Source organism: Oryzias melastigma, linkage group LG7 (genome assembly GCF_002922805.2).
Source record: "Oryzias melastigma strain HK-1 linkage group LG7, ASM292280v2, whole genome shotgun sequence".
NCBI classification, from domain to species: Eukaryota; Metazoa; Chordata; class Actinopteri; order Beloniformes; family Adrianichthyidae; genus Oryzias; species Oryzias melastigma.
This window is the reverse complement of record NC_050518.1, coordinates 12,968,109-12,988,494: the sequence shown is the minus strand read 5'-3', so window position 1 is coordinate 12,988,494 and position 20,386 is coordinate 12,968,109. Positions and strand designations below refer to the sequence as shown.

At 39.4% G+C, this 20,386-nt stretch overlaps 2 protein-coding genes across 3 annotated transcripts in view; one reads left to right on the top strand and one right to left on the bottom strand.

Annotated features, from left to right (window-relative positions):
• Positions 1–1,107: 1,107 nt before the first annotated feature.
• On the top strand, positions 1,108–6,069 carry LOC112159233 (cytosolic sulfotransferase 2). Its single transcript, XM_024293175.2, has 8 exons — positions 1,108–1,449; positions 3,843–3,981; positions 4,097–4,225; positions 4,321–4,421; positions 4,503–4,629; positions 4,693–4,790; positions 4,863–5,037; positions 5,915–6,069. Exons 2-8 carry the CDS (start codon positions 3,843–3,845, stop codon positions 6,025–6,027), a joined length of 882 nt encoding a protein of 293 aa, XP_024148943.1. The 5' UTR covers positions 1,108–1,449; the 3' UTR covers positions 6,028–6,069.
• Positions 6,070–6,079: 10 nt separating this feature from the next.
• Positions 6,080–20,386, bottom strand: part of LOC112159232 (proline-rich transmembrane protein 3) — a 16,336-nt gene continuing 2,029 nt past the window's right edge. The window contains exons 2-5 of one of the 2 annotated variants that reach the window (XM_036212787.1): positions 13,075–13,747; positions 12,868–12,969; positions 11,965–12,225; positions 6,080–9,880 (exon numbers count right to left, since the gene is read on the bottom strand). In XM_036212787.1, the coding sequence (XP_036068680.1) occupies positions 7,887–9,880; positions 11,965–12,225; positions 12,868–12,969; positions 13,075–13,675 (2,958 nt within the window). In that variant the 5' untranslated portion in view covers positions 13,676–13,747 and the 3' untranslated portion in view covers positions 6,080–7,886. Of the gene's footprint in view, positions 9,881–11,964; positions 12,226–12,867; positions 13,748–20,386 lie in introns of both variants that reach the window. The other variant, XM_024293174.2, reaches the window with a different exon arrangement.

Genomic DNA, 20,386 nt, shown 5'->3' with positions numbered 1-20,386 from the left:
TAGAATGACATTATAATACACTTAAAAGCTCAAAAAGTTGTTTTTCATGGTCCTTTAACAATGGAAACACTCAAGATACAGGATTGAACCGGACTGCTCAGTGGAAACGAGGCTTTAATGTAAAGAAAGAAAAACATAAGTTATTTGATTTGCATTTTTATTGCTGTTATCACTACAAAGACACGCTAGCGGTCTAAATCCAGGCATGCACCGTGAAAGCAAACTGCTCAGTGGAAGTGATCGGCTTAACTTATTGGAAACATTCACCAGAATTGTAGCCTGGTTGTGTGGTCTTGACACACATAATGCTTTCCTAAAACTAGAAAAACAACTATTTTTAATCCCAAAATCTCAACTGTGCTGCATCAAAAGTGGCATGTCATCATATTATTCACAGATTGTTGATTTTATTAGCTAATTTAGCTAAGTTACTTCTACATGTTCTGAAACTTTATCTTGACAATAGAGTGAAATCATTTAACTTTGTTAGCTATTAAAGGTGGATAATAACAAAAGAAAAAACACACACACATAGGGAACACTCACAAAGAAAATCAGCTGGGGTTTGGAGCAGTGCATCCTTGCTGTGATGCAACAGTGCTGACCCCCTCCCCATGCAGGCCTCTTCTTGGAAAATGGTTGATTTAGAACCCCAGGACTTCATTCTAAACGTAATAAAAACAAATCTATTTAGTTGATGTCAAATTTTACTTCAGAAGAAGATATTCTTTCTTATTATTATTATTAAAGGATAAGTTTCCTCCTCCCAACAGGAGATATAGTGGTCTATATGCCCTGGGGCTGGAGGTAGATTCTTGGAGCTCATTTTTAGAGTGAATAGTACAAACAGACTCCACAGAGACACCCCGGGTTTGCAGAGGAACTTGAAATGGGATGTTTTTGAACAGTTTTGTGCCAGAAAGAGGCCCTTCAAGTGGTAAGACTTAAACAAACTGTTCCAAGAAACGCAGCAGAGAACAGCTTTCAGCGCAAGTTCCACCGAGGAGCGATCAGGCTCAGCAACTTCAGCACAGAGTAAGAATGTCAATGTCAGTTTATATAAAGTCTCTGTAAAAGGGAAAGGTTCTGCCCATCTAGAAGCCCAGCCTACCAATGGGTGGTGCTTTCTGCACTCACTGTAATGCAAATGTGTCCTGTTCTGGCGTGCTGTTGAAGAAAACAGGAGTTTTAAAATACCTTCATGATCGGAAACTTGATCTCAAAGCCACTTCCTAGTGTGTTTTCTTTGTGTTTGTGTGTGTCTGTGTGCTCTCTGTTGGAAAGATAGTGGTCTCTGTGCATCTATTTGTTTTCTTTTCTTCATTTACGTGACCTTTCTCACATATCCTGTGGGGAAGGATAGTGCTGAACAGCAAATCCTGTGAGTCAGATAAAGAGCTCACTTTGGACCGTTTGTGAGACACACGCCCAGATAGAGAAAACTCACAGGTGAGTAAAAGCTTTGATTTTGATCATTATTCTGACAAACTGCTAAAATCACATATTTGGTTCAAATTAATCATGTACATTGTGTGAAACTCCTGCAATATCTTTTGGCAGGAGACCTACTCCTTACATTGCAGAATATTCACAACCTGACTGTGCATTTTGCAGTTTTTGCAAAATAGATAAAAAACAACAACAAAAAAACAACTTGAGTTTCAAAATAAAAGTCTTGCGTTTTACTTCTAAGTCTGCCTGAAATTGTACTTGTGTAAATACTTTATTTCCCCTTTATTTAGTTCATTTTAAAGTGCCAAATAACAAACAATAGTCATCTAAAAAAAAAGCTATAAAATTAAATGAAGGAAAAATGCCAAATAATTTACTGTTCTAATATGTGTTAGCTGTTTTGAATTAGCTTAAATTGTCACCTTGTGTTTTCATAACAGTTTATTTACAATGGTAAAATTATTTTTCAGTCAACAGTTTTGCAAATTTTCCAACTTAAAGATGAAAGTTCAGTAATGTTGATTATAGGTTCACTTTCCCTGTGAGGCAGAACATAAAATCCAGAAAATCACTTTCAAAGAATGTATTTGTATAATGGAGGAGAATAAAAAGGTATTTTGTCAAAAATATGAGTTTACTTCAATACTTTGTAATGTCACCCTGGTTGGCAAAGACAACTGCTTGAATGTTCTCTATAGATCTTTATCAGGTTTGAGCAGTAGCTGCTATTTTGGTCCATTCTCCCATGCAGATCTTCTCAAGAGCTATGGTGTTTTTGGAGCTGTTGCTGGGTAACAGACTTTCAACTCCCTCCAGAGATTCTCTATTTGACTGAAGTCCATAGGTTTGCTACATATTACCACAGAAACATGAAATCATTTTTATGTAGCCGTTCCTTTGTGCCCAGATAGTCTCTGGAAAACATTATAAAGGCTTGAAGATGTGCTGACTAGTCCAGGTATTCATTCAGTGTTCTAATAATTACTCCAATAAATGTCTTCTCACTTCATTGTAAATGGGTTTAGCCCTGTAAGGGTTTTTGTTTTTATAAAAATAGAACTTTATTGGGAAAATGTGTTTAGGAAGTGTGAATGAGCCTGAACATTGAGAAAGGTGCTCTGCATAACCAGAAGGAGCATGTTAGAAGCAGAAAAGATCAGGAAGTATGTGCTCACCAGAGATTGAGTTTGCTATGGAGGAGGTTAGGGAGGAGAAATCTGCAGATAAGAACAGTGCAAAGTAGAAATAGAGGAGTGTTTGGTGCATAAGTGGGTGCAAAAAAAAAAAAAAAATCATTTTAATTGTGTCAGCTAAGTTCAAGATGTCCAGAAAGCAGTATTAAAAAATGAGAGGTAGAAGCAGGTCAGGTCGGCAGAAAAGGAGTCAGAGGTCGACATGGAAAATTCAAGAGTCAACTCTGATGAAGTCAGGTAGAAGAAATCAGAGCAGGAGACGTGATGAAGTGCATCTACACAATGTGGAAATATTGCAGGAAGACGAGGTTGTTAAATGGAACATAGAACACACAGGTGAAAGTAATGCCTTTAATTGTGTGGAGGTTAACTTAGCATAATACATAAACAGGAAGTCCTTAAATCAAAATAAAAGATGGGACAAGAAACACTGCTGAAGTAATGAAACAATATTCAAGTGTCTTGTCTCTGGTGTCCTCAGACAGCTCTTTGGTCTTGGTCATGGTGGAACGTTTTCAGTCTGGCTGTTTCTAGGGTTGGATATGTATCTTTTATACAGATAACTAGTTTAAACTGGTGACATAATTTGAAGATAGGAGAGCTTCATAAAGAAAAAGTAACAGGTCAGTGAGCGACAAAACTCCTCCTTGTTTGTTGAAGCTAAAAACTGATTTTCTCCACTGTTATGCAAAAGATTATTTAATTATTTTTTGCCTCCCAACTAAAGCAGTGAGTTTCTTTTACAAAAAATGGAACCTGAATGCTGAAAACTCTGTCTTTCCTGCAAATTGTAGAAATTCTGAGAACAGTAGGTAATTCTGCAGACTAACACTGTCTGAAGAACTTGGAAAAAGATAGCCCAGGGGTGTCCAAAGTCAGTCCTCGAGGGCCGGTGTCCTACTTATTTTCCAACCAACCTGGCATTGAAGCTCCTTATTGGCCAAACACACCTGATCAAGGTCATTAGAAGCAGATAAGGCAGCGTTTCTGAAAAGCCAGCAGGAGGCCGACCCTCGAGGACTGACTTTGGACACTCCTGATATAGTTTTGCTAAACAATAGAAACCATTGTAAAGGGAATCTGGTCAAAGCTGACAAACCCTAGATGTGCGGCTTTAATACAAAGTAAAACCCAATATGAGTTCAAATGATTGTAGCTTTAATATAAATATTAAACATGAATATTTGGGTATTGCAGATGGAGATCCCACCTCGCCCTGCACTGTTTGACTTCCATGGAGTCTCTATGACAAAATACTTTACTGAAAACTGGGACAATATCCAGGATTTCAAAGCAAGACCAGGAGATATTCTAATAGCATCCTATCCTAAAGCAGGTACATTTTTACATTTTCTGCCCATTTGTTTTGTTTATATTTTACTTTTATAATGTAGCTAGTCTGTTTGAAGTATAACTGAACTGAATTTAAGTCGTGCTTGCTTGTTTTTTAGGAAACACATGGGTGTCTTACATCCTGGACCTTCTATATTTCAGCCACATGTCACCTGATCGACAAGATTCCGTCCCACTACATGAAAGAGTGCCATTTCTGGAGTTTTACATGCCGGGATTTCCTTCGGGTATGTTTTTTTTTTAAACGATAAAACACTTTTTATGTTATGCATCAACCACTGTCATTGGAGTATTGTGGTAATGCAGTGCTCTCCTATGCTAGGAGTTGATGAGTTAAATAAGTCGACGATTGTCCCACGCATTATAAAGACTCACCTTCCAGTTCAGTTTCTTCCCAAGTCCATCTGGGAGCAGAACTCTAAGGTTCGATTGCAGATTTGTTTGTGGAAATGTTTATTTTCGTCTTTGGTCTGGCTTATTTTTCTAATTTCGTCTGACTTGCAGATCATCTATGTGGCTCGCAATGCTAAGGACAGTGTGGTTTCCTTTTTCCACTTTGATCGCATGAACAAGGCCGAGCCGGAGCCTGGCGACTGGAGCAGCTTCCTCCAGAGGTTCATGGACGGGAAAAGTGAGTAACGGGACAAAGCAAATTAAAAGATAACTTGTGATCTGACACTTTGGTATCTGTCAGTGGTTTTTGGTTCCTGGTATGAACATGTGAGAGGCTGGTGGGAGAAGAAAAAGTCCCATCCAAACATCTTGTATCTGTTTTATGAGGATCTAATTGAGGTGAGTGTAGCAGTTTTGAGTTGATATTGTATCGATGAGCAGTACTGCCTAACAGTTTGCTTTTTTTTACAGGATACTGAGCAGGGACTTGACAAACTTTGCTCCTTCCTGGGACTGTCTCCCACCTCAGAGCTGAAGAAACAAATCATAGAAAAAGTTCTGTTCGACAACATGAAAAACAACAAGATGGCTAATGGTTCGGCTGACGAAGTCCTGGATTTTAAGATTTCTCCTTTCATGCGCAAAGGTTTGCCATACTTTTGTCTTTGTTTTTGTCGAAGCGACTACTTTCTTAGATCCAACATTTTGTGGGTGTTTATTGCTTACTGATCTAAAGTGTTAAAAATTGACAAATCTAAAATTTGATGCCAGTAACATGTTGAAAGATCACCTACACTAAGGGTTGGAGAAAGCTGAAGCACCATTGAATCAAGGAGAATTCTTCCACCAGATGTGGTGCAGCGTTGCAGTTTAGACCAGTCACACGAGCACCCAGGGTATATGTTGAATCATGTTTTCCTGTTGTTGAACCATGTCGAGCAGACAGGAGGAGTTCCACAAATATTTAGAGAAGCTTCTCATATTTCAAAACATAATCTCAGAAAAAGTTGCATTTTGACTTTCATTGTTTGACAATAAAACTAAAGCTTTTCTTGTTTTGCAGCTGTTATTTGGCCTTTTAGTATGCAACAGTATAAGCTTGTCTGTAACCATTTGAGCAAAAGGGCTCTGCTTATATCTTACATGCTTATGTACATGCTTATCTTATCTTCCACCCATTTTAGGCATTTTGTTTAAAAACAGAGGATACTAATTGCTGCAGTGCTGCTTTTTTCTTGCTAAACCCACACAAAAAGATTTTGAGATGCCTCATAGAGAGACAGATTTTTTACTGCAAGCAGCTAAATACCCTTAAAGAAGAAAGTCTTGTAGGATAAACCCTCGATGTTGTATATAGAAATTAGGGTTTTTCTGGAAAAGAAATCGACTTTTTAGGAAAATGTCCATTTAAAATTTGGATTTAAGCCTCAATATCCATAAGGCCATTAACACAAACACATTTTTGTATGTGTCAAGTCATGATTATAAAGTCTATAAATAATTTTGATGCTTTTTTTTTCTAGGAAAAGTTGGTGACTGGAAGAATCATTTCACTGTGCAACAGAATGAACAGTTTTCAGAAGACTATGACAAGAAGATGAAGAACACTGATCTACAGTTTCGGACTCTTCTGTAATTTTTCATTTGTCTTAAATCACCAGTAAACAAATCAACACGACACAGCCTACTTTTTCTTTTATTTGGTTTATTTGAATCCGGCCATGAAACGCAGCAAAAAATACATGAACAACAGTTCAATGGGAAAAGTAAACACATGAAACTAACACTGTACTTTCATAAAATGATTACTGGTCTTAAAGGACATCATGACTGTATGTTTTAGGGCACATGATGTTGTTTGGAACAAAACTACCCGTGCAAATGGAGTCACAGAGGCAACGTAGTAAAACAGAGATTGGAAGTACAGCTAAGGTTCAATTGGAATGTCAAAAACAACAAAAGACTGTAAAAGACTGGCTTTCATATAGACTGAACTTCATCATTTCACTAGACTGAAAGGTAAAGAGGTGGCATGAAATGTAACAACTTGGACGGATGCCACCAAGTTTTTATTTTTTTTAGGATCAGGAATAATTTGCAGTAAAATTAATAAACTAAATATGTTTCCACTGAAATGTTTTGTCCTTTTTTTAAAAACGTATCTCATAACATAAAACATAAAAATTTCAAACTACTTCAGATTTTGAATATACATTTAGCAAAACCTGGATCATTATCACAGTCCGGAGCACAGCCCAGAAATATCAACTGTCACAGCTCTTCTGTGTCCCAAACAGGCCACAATCCCACGTCAAAATCAGCAAAACTGCGCGGTGCAGTTCTACGAGCAAAACCACTTTAGATTGTCTTTCACAGTAACAGCTATGACTACATTTCAACTACACCTTTGTTCATTTACAACAAAAATAACTATTTACATTACTTCTTATAGTCATCTTCAACAGAAATGCTTGCTTTTAAAGCTGTAAAATACTTTAGAGTACGACTAAGTGCTTTCTTTATAGAGTCAGGTTGAGTAAATGAGTTTTGAAGTCTGTGCTAAGCCAGTCTTGTGTACTGCAGCCCTGCAAAGCGGTGGAGCATGCAGTACAATTCCAGTAAACTTGAACTAATTAAAAGAGCTGATACATTTACTATTTGCATTCAAACCGCATGAAATGCAGTCAGAGGCATCAATTATGCATGTATAGTGATAGAAAAAACTTTTTAGTGCAACAGTTTAACATCAATCGATACATTGTCATCCAGCAATTTATCAGCTCCTAATATTTAGATGTGTTCGCATGTGTGTTCCCTTTCACTTAGATCTTTACATAAGCGGTTTTAAACTACAGGACAGATCTGACAGGCACACCTGAAGCCCAGCGAGAACAGCTTAGACGGGCTGTAATCTGCAATCGAGTCACTATGAAGCTCAGATACTGGGAAGAGAACAGCAACTAGGATTATGTTTGGCACAAGTTTTGTCACAAAAGGAAATTAAATGAAGAAATTTAAAAGCATTTAAATGCAGATTGGTTCTTTTACTGGGAATAAAAGGAGACTTAAAGATGAATGTAGTAATATTTGTTCTTCAGGGATGTGAACATTTGAAAATGTGTTTTTGACAGTATGTAGAAATTCAAAGGATATTTAAAGGACTCATGTGCTACTCAGACTTTTAAAATTTATTTTTGAGTGTGGTCCCAGTGTAGTTAAGCTTAAGACTTACAAAAAAGAGGATTTTTGTTAAAGAAAGAATAAGTTGTGTGAATTTGTGCTCTATCTACTCGTGCTTTGCACCAGCAGTAAAAAATAGTTGTTTCTACAACCCCACGTCTTTAATTTCTTAAAAAGGCAAAAGGCAGTTTTTTTTCTTTTGTTCCTTTTTCTTAATCATTTATACTTTTCTTTAAAAAGTATGTTTAGGAGTTTTCCTGATAACCCAGTGTTTAAAGGAGTTCTCATCTGGTAACTGCAGTCCACCGTTTGATTTCAGAGGTCAATAATTTCACTGCTGGCACTGACAGAATCGTCGTGTCGACTGACTTCCAGGTAACTCCGGGAACCCACGGACCTCCCGGATTTCCCTCGCGCCTTTTCTGAGTCTGGAGTAATAAAGGGTCGAGTGTCCTCCTCGCCCAGGTGCCCCGTCGACGTTCTGGTTGGTCGAAGTGACACTGGGCAGGACACCGATGATGGTACGCTTAGGACTCTGTTTTCTGCCCACCTGTTACCTGGGTGGGAAGGTGTTGGGGGAGCAGTCACTTGCCTGCTGGGTACACTGCTGAGAATGCTGCCCCCCAGTGGCATGGAGGACTCTGTTGGAGCGTCACTGCTCTCTGAGAGCATCTGCGGGTCACTGTTCCTGCGAAGCCAGGGACCCTGGCTGACAGCGGATCGCGGGGAGGGTGACTGTGAGTTCAAAGGATGAAAGAGACTCCCTCCTTCAAGCAGGTGTTCTCTGTGAAGAGCTTCATCAATGCTTCGAGTCAAGTCAATGGGGGATGGGGGTCGCAGGTCAAACTCACAGAAAGACAAGGAAGTATCCCTGTCGTGATCAAGACTGCCACTGACTGAGCGCTGCAGAGGGCGGCCCAGTGGCTGTAAGACCATCCCAGAGCCAACAAAACCACCAGACATGCCTTGCGCTGCAGCATGGTCTCTGTGGTTGTGGTCGCGGTTACTGTCCTTCACACAACCAGGCTGGATGGCACTCTGCTCGTGGTTCTGATTCCTAATTAAGCTCTTGCTAATATCAGCTCCAGCACGCTCTTGGCCAGTCCAGTTGTTAGGAATCTCCCCTGTTCCTCCTCCCACACCGTTGCTGTCTGACTTCCTGCAGGGTTTTCCCCTCAAGCTTTGCACAATTTTGGACCAGCATGTATGCCTTTGGGGGGATCCTGCAGACTGGCCTGGTGATGGCAAGTCTCCAGCTGGCCTGCCCTCCTGTCCTCCTTCATCCCCTCTCCGAGGTCCTGCAGGCCTCCAGAACACCCAGGAACTCAAAAGCAAAAGGGCAAACGCCCATCCCAGTTCAAGCAGTCTGGCCCAAAAGTGTACAAGCCACCACCCCCAATTGAAGCTTGTCCAGTTTCCTAAAAACCCATAGAGCCACAAGGTGGCATGGACATGCAATCCACAGCATAATGCCCCAAGAACTGCACAGACTACCAGAACTTTCCCTAAAATTACTCCTATTGTCTGGTTTCCTGACCAAGTCTTCCTGCTGACTTCACTTGGTACTCCATGGCTGAGAATAGGAGGGCAGCGTATGCGAGGGAAAACAAAGCAAAGAAAGCCTAAACATATAGCGAGCCCCCAACAAAGGGACAGGACCTGCAGGGTAACAGGTACCACAGGGGACAGGGCTGCAGACAGCAGATCCACACCTAACAACAGGGTACAATGTAGTACGGCTAAAACACCAACCAGAGGAGGATGCTCTATAGTCACAGGAAAGACACTGATTCCTGTTGTCCTTAATGCCAACAGCACCAAAGAAGCCTGTGTCCACACCAGCAGATGCAGAGGCAGGTTGTAGAGGACTGCAACTGCAGAGTGAGGAAGGACTTTCCGTGTGCCATAAGGGTCAATGAAAAACAGAGCTGCCCTGAGGCCTCCAGCCAGAAACAGTAGAGCATTAGCAATAGCTAGAGCACCGCGATGGGGACAATTGGTAGCAGGGGACAGCGTGAGACCAAGAGCGGCGCCAGCAAACAGAAGGAGGAAGAGGCTTCCGGACCCGTAGACGTGAAGTTCCCATGCAAAAGCCAGCGTCCGGCTCAAATCACCCCAGTAAAGAAACGTGCCGTTAGGGTACGGATGGGCACTAGGAGATGGGGCTGGGTTGTAAGTGGAATAAGGAGCTTGGTAAGGATGCCCCAGTGGGAAAGAGTGGTTCCTCTGAACAACACTAGCCTGATATGTGGGGGAAAATCTTGATCGTGGAGCAGGGACATCACTGGGAGTCAGGAGGGACAAATTTCCTATAAGAAAAAAGAAGATTTTCAGAAGTTCAAACACACAAGAGAAATATATCAATCTCAGATTTCTTTAAAGTAAATACATGATGTACCATAGAGAGCCACTAGAGGGGTGTAGCTCTGCATCATTGTCATAAATCCACCATCTGAGCCTCTCAGCTGATTGTAATAACCAAATCTGCTGAGATGCATTGTCCAGAGCTTTGCAGAGTTTAGCTGTTTGTGTCTAATAAACACCCACAAATGATGTCCACGTTAAGTGCAAATCCCATCACCTAAAGTATAATTTACAAACAATGCATGAACAACTTTGAACACAAATCATGCTCATTTCTAACCCTAAAATATATGTTCAATACCAAAGGTGCATCTATATTTGTTAGTTATATTCTATTATGTCAAAAAGAGACTGTTATCATGCAACAAAACAGTGACAAAAATAGATTTTTAAATAATACAAATAAGTAAACAATCAATTTTCAGAGTAAATACTAAAGTACTTGTGGCTCTAAAAGCTAATATTTGTAGTAGACATTTCACAAAAGGTGACAAAAACTGTTTTTAAATTTGGATGGAAGATTGACAAAATTAGTGGCAAAACATTCAAACCAAAGAACGCTTTAAAGGCCTATCTTCATCCAGCAAAGGACACTCATAAAGCTGTCCCCCTGATCAATGGCTTACTTCACTATTAGTTGTACTCCCACAGTCGTAATGCTTCAACCACACAAGCATTTACACACCTAAGTAGGTGGGCTCCACACAGAGGAAAGGATTGCATTAACATTCATTTTTTTCCCCTCTGACTTTTCCTGACAGGAACACGATCCAGACACGTTCCTGAAGTATCGACTGCCTCACTAAAATAGTTGCACTAATTTGTTTTTGCTTATGAGCGACTGTAAATGTGCCACATAGAAATGTGGACACACACATGCATATTTTTAATACATATTATTGTGAGTTTGGCTTAGCGTGTCACACATAAGCCAGTATGCTATGAAAGAATTATCTTTCTTAACACAGATTAACTTTTTTATTATAAGAGCAGTAATTACTTGGATTTACATTTTAAAAGGAAAAAATGTCAGTTAGAACATGTTATGCTGTATTTTTAGAAGTTTTGAAAGTTGGAGGGGTAAGTGGTAATGGATTTGACACAAGAAATGCGGTGAGGACTTTTGGAGCCATAACTCATTAAAGCCTCCCTCTACTGCATTCACGATCACAGCTGAATGTTGCCTTTTATAGCAGTAAGGTTTGCTGTTTGCAAACGCAACTAACATTCTTCTGCGTTTGTGTTTTAGTTGGATCTGAAAAGAAACAAATCATACATTTATTGACTATCTTTGTGCACATCTTGACTAAAGTTCAGATTTTCCATTAGCTGCAGCTGCTGGTAAGCTAGTTTTATGTACCAGAGGGTAAAATAGATGTAAAGCTCCTGTCTCTTTGGGTCACATTTTCAAAGTGGGGTCACCAAATCTGCCTGAACCAGAAAATCTGATTTAAAGAATTGCCTGTGAAATACATGAACATTAAGAGAGGCTATTTTACTGGTTTGGTTTTTATATTCAGTAGAAGACAGCTGAAAGTGTCATGCTTTTCTTACTTCATTTTGTCTCCTTTCCCTTCATCCATTTCTCTCTGCATCTGGTTCTGATTACCATCTCTAGTCTATGCCTGCACCTTTCTTTTGCCACACTTTCCCCCATGCCCTTTACTCTTTCATCTGCCTTCCCAGCCGTCTCTTTTCCAGACACTATTTTTCGCCCCCTTGGCCCCCCCATCTCTTTGCTTGGATGAAATACTGCCGCTGCCCCCCCCCCCCTTTTTCCTTTTTATACCTCCCTCTCACCTCCTGTTCATATTTTTGTCGCTTGTAGTGTCCACCCGCACACAAGTGCGGCCCCATTTTTCCAGGGGAAAAGCATCTCCGCCTTTTCCCCTCCTTTGAAGCCTCTTTCTTTAAAATTCCTTCAGTAAAAAAGTCCCAGCTGTATAAATAAATCTGCTCCAAATTATCAGAGGATAAAGGAAACTTTACAACCGGTTCCACCACAGAACACAAGATCCTTTTTCCTTACCTGTCCTTGAGGACCGCACAGTAGTGCCTGCTGCTGGCCCTCCTAGTTGGACTGCTTTGCTGTCTTGGGTGGACGTTCCAACAGGCTCCTGTGTAGCACTAACGTTGGCTGATTGTGTTTTCAGAATGCTTGAGTTTTTGGCTGTCAGAAGCTGTCCTGCAGTCTGGGGGTGCTGGTTGGCACTGGGCGATGTGGGGTTGGGAGATGTCAAAACAGCTGCACTCTGGTTTAGACCAATTCGATTCTTTGATGCCAGTTTACCTGGTAATTAGACCAAAGTACATACATTTGTGAGTTGATATGACATTTCATAGCTACAGCGTCTACTGGTAAAGTCCCAATTCAATCATCTTTTCATCTATTTTAAGCATTCCCAGTGGTATTTTAATTATGTTTAAGCCATTTTTAGTAGGGCTGGGCGATACTGAGCATTCAGTTATCGATCCGAGACCGATCCGATTGCGGTCAATGTCGCCGATATCGATACCAATATATATATTTTATAATATTTTCGGTGGACCTTACATAAACCTCAAAATCACACTTGTTTTTAACTTTCGTTAATGTTTTTTTTTTTTGTCATTTTGCCTCTGACTTGTGGGTGGGGCTGCTGCCGTGGAGTAAATCTCCCATCACCCATCTATTTAAACTCTCCCACTCGCTTACAGCCCCTCAAAACCCAAAGCTAACCTTACCGGTGCAACAAAAAAGGCTTCTTCAAATGGGATTTTTGTCACAATGATTTGAATTGAAAGAAATACTCAGAAATGCAGTTTTAAGCTTAACTTTCTTTATATACGTTCTCTACCATCAAAAATGTTTCAAGAACATGTTAAAACAGCAAAAACACAAATTTCATCTGAGTGGGTCTTTAAACTGCTTTTAGTAGAACTTGTGTTTTACCTGGTAATCCAACGGTTTGGGGTATTTGCTGAGTTGTATTCAAAGACTGTGGGATTCTTTTCTCGAGATGGTGTGCTGTTGAGACTGTGGTGGACGTATGGGCTGTGGTCAGAACAGACATGTGTGACTCTGGTGTTGGAGCTTTTACATTAGAGATTTTGGACATCACGGTTTGTTCCTGTAGCCGATATTGAGCCATTTCATTACCCCGTGTTGGTAGAGGAGGAGGTAAATCATCCTTTTTCGATGCTACTGTTCCTGACCCCAAGCCTTGTGTATCCCCATCCTCCGAGTCTCCGACTGATCCCTTCTCTGAATTTCCAGCTGTTCCCAATCCATCATTTGCAGTCTCCCCAACAGTGGTGGAAGACCTCACATTCAAAGGTTCATTTGGGTTTTTTGTAGCAACCTCTCCCCTTCTGAAAGCCTGTTTGAAAGCTAATCTGGCTGTGTCCGTCCTGGGCCTGGAGGAAGTAGGTTCAGTTACAACTGTCTCCTTGATGGGATTCTCAGCAGAAGAGGTCATCGTCAAAGAGGGACTGAAATGTGTTGTCTCAGGGGTTATTCTTTGCCCTTGGTCCACCGCGTTAATAGTTGTCAATCTGTCCTGTATGGTGACTCTGATCGGCACATCGCTGCGCCCTCTGGGGGGCAAGGAAGGCCAGAACCGAATAGTCTGCTTGGTTGGCGAAGAACTCCTTGGCAGATCCATGGAAGAGAAGGAAGAAGAATAGCCAATAACAGTTTGGGCATCCAACTCATGAACGAAGAGGAGGAACCCCAGGAACAGCAGTGATGAAAGAGCCATGTTCAGCCTCAGAGTGGTGAGCAACAACGATCCTGCTGGAAACCTCCGTCTGTTTATCACAACATCCTTTCACTGTGCAAAGACACAAGGAGACAAAAATGTCAAAAATGTCAACATCACAGGCAGACAGCATAATGCAGAAGCTTTTCTCCAGCCACGCCAAAATAATACCAATTCGACAATTTTCTTAAAGTTAAATACAATTCTTTCAGTTACAATTTAGCAAAGATAGGTTCATTTCTGCAAATTAATATTATGTCTGTATATTTACTCAGTCAAAAGCTGTCTAAGTTTGACTTGTGGTAAAATAACATTATAAATGCTTTTATAGGTCACCATTTTCCCAGCTTTCCCAGCATGTCACCAGCAGAGTCACAGGGTGTGGTTAGGAGTACGGTTTCAAACCTCCTATAAATGCCTCATAATATGAACAGAACAGCAAGAGCTAAGTGTGCTAAACAGTAAAAAATGAAAAGGAAAATCACAGATGCTGGTCTTTTTATACCTTGTCATTTAAAATGTTTTCTGATTGATGATCACGGCAAACCGGTTTGTTTCCCCATGGTTCAGCTGATGAATATAAAACAGTACACAACTGAAAGAAGCAAAACATGCTTCCAGTTGACAGCTGTAACTTGAGCGTGCTGCAGCTCAGAGAACCAGGTGATACGCGGAAACCCCCAACCCTTTGGGAGTTGCACAATCCTAGAAATAATTCAGCTGAGCAACAGTCAGAAATGTCATTCAGCACCCATCTTGTTGTTTTTCTGGAATGATCACAAACATTTAGTGTTCCTTTGACTGAACTACAAATTGGTTAAAATTTCAACACAAATAGAGGAAGCAAATTGTATGGAAAACAGCGCCTTTGGGAGAACTCACTCTGCTGCATATGACTCAGCCTGGGACCTTTCACAGTCGTGATGATTAAGTCTTAAAGAAATCACTGCAGCTGCACACCAGGGCTGGTATGTGCATTTCTGCTCATGGTAAGGTGTGAGTAATTTGTATAAGGCTATGGAAAATGATTTTTAGAATGTGTGTGAGTGGGAAGAGAACAATTACCAAAAAGAAAGAAAAAAAAAGGACATAGTGGTAGAAAACAGACCGAATTCTGAGGAAATAGCCTTCAATATGCACAGACGTGTTAGGGCCAGCATTTGTCTAATGCTCCATAGTAGCTCCTCTGTTTATTTTCATTTCTGTCTCAGCTACCTCTCACTGACCAACTCCCATTTCCCCCTTTCCCTCTTTCTTTTTGTACCTCATTTTCCTTCAGTTCTTAAAAATAAAGACACACAGCTGCATGAGGCCTGAAAACGCAGCTGGATAAAGAAAAAGAAATAGGAGTATTGAGATGCAGAGGTGAATAACAGATTAGATGAGGAAGAGGAAGAAGAGGAGGTGAAGGACAAATGACGTGAAGAAGCTGACAGAGAAGTGCATGATGAGGCAAGGGTATAACAAAAGACGGGAGCACTGACAAAATTAAGATGGAGTGAGGAAGAGAGGGCTGTAAATTTAGAGCGAAGGGTGGAATAGAAGTTTGATCCAAAGTGACAGAAGCCAAAGGGAGGAGTCATGAGGAAACGAGGATTAGGTTTATTGAGTTTGTCTAAGATCTGAGTGCAGATGGAGTCAATCTCCTGGAAGCAATACAAATAAAATAAGCCTGTTTCACTATTGCACTAACTAGCAGTTGTGCAGTCTCTGGCAGCCAAGCTATTTGACGTAAAAGTAAAGTCTTTTGTTGAAATAATTCTATCTTAAAATACAAAGCACCATTCTACTGTGAACCTTGCAAAGATGAATTAGTTAGAAATAAGATTGAGTGAGAGGGCAGAAAAACCAGGCTGCTATTTTTGGAAGATTGTCTGTTTTAATATCAATGCCTGAACGTTGCAGCGCCTCGTAAAAGTGTTTTTGAATGGGTGTGGAAAACATTACAGCAAGCCAAAAAAAATAAATAAAAGAAATACAGAGAAAGAATCTATAAGTGGAGGCTGTAAACACATACTAAATATAACAAAAACCTGCATTAACAGCTGCTTGGATATTTGAAATAACTTAAACTATTCTGGCAAATAAAATAAAAAAATAAACATGCTGAAACAAACAGTGGGACGTCCCTCTGTGACCGTCCCCGAGGAGGAGGAAGATGTGTGCACAGCCAGACTATTTTTATCATCTTCTGCCCCCAGGAGCAAAGGGACATTTTACTGCATATTCTGATTGCTCTGTGGTATGGATATCGTTCGTGTGTCGCGACTCTCTCTGACACAATATGAGCTTTGTCCAGAACAGGAAACGTCCATGGCTAATGTCTAATACTCCAGCAGCAATCTGAAGATTATTATAAACTCCCTTCCTTTGCAGTATAGACATGCTGGTTACACAACCACATGACTCAGTACTATAGCAGCTGTGGCTAATCAGTTAATCACTGAGGTACTGATGTCATGTCTACACTTTGGAATTATAAAAATAAGCTACGGTTTGAACTTTCCACAGGGAAGCCAGCAGGGGAGTTATCAGCTACTCAAGTTTGTGATAACTCTCAATTTTTTGGAGCAAACTTTCATTCTCTTTGGCAGATTCCAGACAGACAGGAAGTAAAATAAAGTCTCCATTGATCTGAGTGAATATTTTTGTCTGCACAAAGCTGTTTTTTTCAGTTCTCCAAATACTTTTTAGAATTCTAATATTTTTTAAATGTTTTCAAGGTTTGTTTAAGCTAGAGAAAAATGTGAACTAACGAGAGGTAGTTTGAGTGTGGTCAGACCTGTAGTCATGTTTACACAGTAACAGATCCATTAGTTTCTGATTAAATCACAGTTTTGTTCATTTCAGTTTGTAATTTACTTGAGTAAATGTCTTGCACGGCTGCTTTAGCTGCAAAAACATTATTGTTTTTTACTTCGATCTGTGCCTTAAGTGCTATTAAATTTGTCTTTTTGGGAGCACTGTGTCACTGTACAAAAGTTTATGTATTCAACCCATTAAATGGTTTAATAACAACTAATAAACAATGAAAAAATATTTAAAATTGAAGTTTAGGATCTTGCCCAAAGAAACTTTACCCAACAAAATGTCAAATGGGAATTAAAAAGTAACATTTCATCAAACATTATCCAGCTACCTTTACTATTTAAATCTATTTGAAGATATGCAAACCTTGTAAATGTATTGATGTTACACAATCTTAATTTTTCTTCCTTGTTTTTCTTGTTTGGGCTCATAGGCTGAAGTTATTAATTAGTGATGGAATCGGTATAGATTCTTGTTTTATTTTGACAGTGTACTTATCCATATTGCTGCACCTCACCTTCCTTTCTCGTGCGCTGCTGAGATTATTTGGTTTGTCTCGCTTGTTAATACCTGTGTCCCGTCAGTCCCCTTGTGTGTTTACATTCCTGTGTTGCCTTCATCCATCCTTTGTCTTTTTCTTCGCTGTGCTTACTGGAGTTGCAAGTGCGGCCCTTCTCAGCTTTGTTATTTTCCATAGATTTCAGTCGGATGAGTTTAGTTTCCATTGTTCAAACTCTCTGGAATGGACCGGGTGACTTTGAACTCTCTGCATTATCTGTCACTAAGTTGACAAGAGTTTGTTATTTTTTCCACGTGGAAGAATGGCAAACTAAAACAGCCATAAATATTACCTTAAATAGTGTCTGCCTTTTGAAGAAAAATCAATTGCATTAGTTTAGTCTTATGATCTACTTTAGTGAATCCCTATTGATGTGAGATCAAGTTTGCAAAACAAAAATGTTTGCCATTTTGTTCATATTTTAATAAAAACCAAATGAAGCCCTTTATAAAGCTGCCTGGGTTAACTTTGACACTACTTTTTAAAATATTACATAACTTATAACAAATGTGCGCAAAAATGTTTTATACATTTTAAATGTCATATGAACTAAATAACATTCAATATTAATTATATAGAGTGAATAATATTAGTAGAAATGGTAAACATGTCTCTGTCTGAATTTGCTTTTTTAGCTTTGTTTGTGGAACAATGTGCAGTTCTGTTAAAAATATATAAATAAAAACTTAAAATAACATCTTCCACCTTCACTGGTATGTGAGAATATTCAGAAGGAACTAATACTGTCACAAGAATCTAAGGTTGTCCAATCACAGAGCGAGTCACAGATGCATGAACTGACTTGTGAAGATGTGTGAGAAGAACCTGAAAGTCAAAATTGATCAGAATGGCAGTTAACTGATGAATCAGAGAAGACATATGGGAAAATAGCAAAAGACTGACCTTTACGACAGATGTAGTGCTTTAGGGTTTAGACAGGAATGGTGAAAAGAACATGTATTCCACAGGAAAATGTTTTGCATAAAAGTATGTAAATCTTCTGTACTGAGGTACATTAATATGGATTTATGCTCATTTTAATACGTTTTTTTGTGGTTCTAAAATAATGTCTATACATGTAAATAAACGCTGCACTTGCAACAAAATGCATACATTTGTGGAAAAAAGACTAGCAAGTTCAGAATATTTGTAAAACCAGTTTGTCTTTTTGTTAAAAAAAAAAAAAGATTTGTGGCTGAAATGTTTGGGGTTTTTTTGTATTCAGAAACATTTTTAGGTCCTATAAGTAGCCCATTCATTCACATGCACACTTGCTATTTTGTTTCACTGCTCATCTTCTGCCACAAAATCCAGTCACAATCTTCATACTTTTGAAACAAATGTTCAAGCTAAACTTAATAGAAAATGGGTCCATCAACCCAGACACCTTTCAAGATCATTGGGTCATTTGCTGAATGCAAATATACAGTATATCAGTATGCAATTGTCAGAAGAAGAAAAACATTTACTACAAAAAGAACAGATCCATTTAAATTACTCAGAAAAACTTTTTGCAAGCTGATTTACCAAGATTTACCAAGAAACAAATGATAGAAGGAAGATGCTGGTTGGTTTAATCAGTTTAGATGGCATAGTTAAAAGTCTGTGTTGTAACTTGAGTTTCTGTAGAAGTGAGAGCTGAAGACAAACAAACAAGTAGTGCAAGTGAATGTGCTGTTTTGAGGACCTGGAAAATATTCCTGAAGACAGAAAAACATTTGTTTTGCAAGAGTTCAAACCATTTTTTGTGTTTACACGTGCTTAAATAATTTTGTGCAGCCATAAATATTTTATTTCTTACATAAGTAGAAATTGCTTTTGCAACACAACTTGTTTTTTTTTAAAATAATTTCACAAATTTTATTTGCAGAGGCATGCTTATTTACATGTGCAAAATACTGCAAAATAGTCAATGCATTAATAGTGCGGGTTGTACATATGTAAAGCTTGTTTGTATTGCACTTTTACGGGGAAAGGCGAGCTGGCGAGGAGGTGAATGTATGTGGGAATGTGAAACAGAAAGAGGGGGTAATGTGTGGTTATGCTGGTATGTGAGTGATGGCGGAGGTCTGCTTTAACCGTTACAAAATTCCACACCTTGAAATAACAACCTGCGTTGCCAGCAATTCATATAATAATCCTTTTCTATAATAAAACATGTTATTTACTCAAATGTACTTATGATTCTACATCCATGAGCATTAAAGGTGTGGTCAACCACCTCACATTAAAACAAGTCTGTGATTGAATGTTTCCATTTAGCTCAGAAGACAGCTAGTTAAAGACGTCTTTAAAGCGAAGCCCTGCAATGTGTGTGTGTTAAAGACTGTTGTTTAAAACTACAGCATCACAGCTGACACCATATTTAGCTCTTGGCATATAAGGCGTTCTAAAAGCAAGCAGCAATACTTTCGATTTTCTACTTCTAGCAGATGTCCAACTTTAAAAGTGCTGAGCCCCTGCAACAAATCTGACAATCTACAAGATAACTGCAGATGAAAGACTGAAGGTCAGCAGAAGGGCCCTCTGACCCGACTATGACTGCACACAAACACAAGACGGGACCCGCCACGGAGAGCAAACAAAGACGGTGTTGACATAGGAGACCACAGTAAGAGGGTATGTGAGACATATTGCACACAGTAAGCATAGCTTCCAGAAACCTACATGCCTGATACAGGCTGACGTGAAACTACATCAAGGTACAGCATTTTCATGAGAAGTCGCACACCGATCATCTTTTGATCTATCTTAAAAACATTCCCGTGGTCCTTTAATTATGGTTAAGCGTTTTTAGTTTCTGCAGAGAGACAGTGGTCTATTAGAAAATCTCCTGAGTTGTAGGTGGCACTATTAATACGGAGTAAGCCCTCCCCCACTTCCCATTATCCATTTGTTTACAATCTCTCCCATAGCTTGCAGCCCCTCACATCCCCAACCTAACATTAGTAGTGCAACAAAAAAGTCAAGCATTAGAGGAGCCATCCAGGTGTACAATTTTTCGCCAAATGCCAGCGGAGACGAGGAAAACAAAGACGTACATGGATTTAGTCAATTCAATTTAAAGTTATTTTTCTTTATATATGTCTTACATTATGAGAAAATGCCAAAATAATATGCTAAAAACACACACAAAAAAACATACAGCTGTCATCGTTGTGGGTCCTTAAAAGAGTTAAGCCATAAACTGCACCTAAACTCAACCAAACCCATTTTACAGCTAAACGCAATAAAACTGTTTTGAGTTTAGTAAGCAAGAAGACTGAATTTTAACAAGACAGTAAATGAAAGTCCATATTGAGCATTTACAGTGAATAAAACCATTCTTATAAGAGTTTATGTTT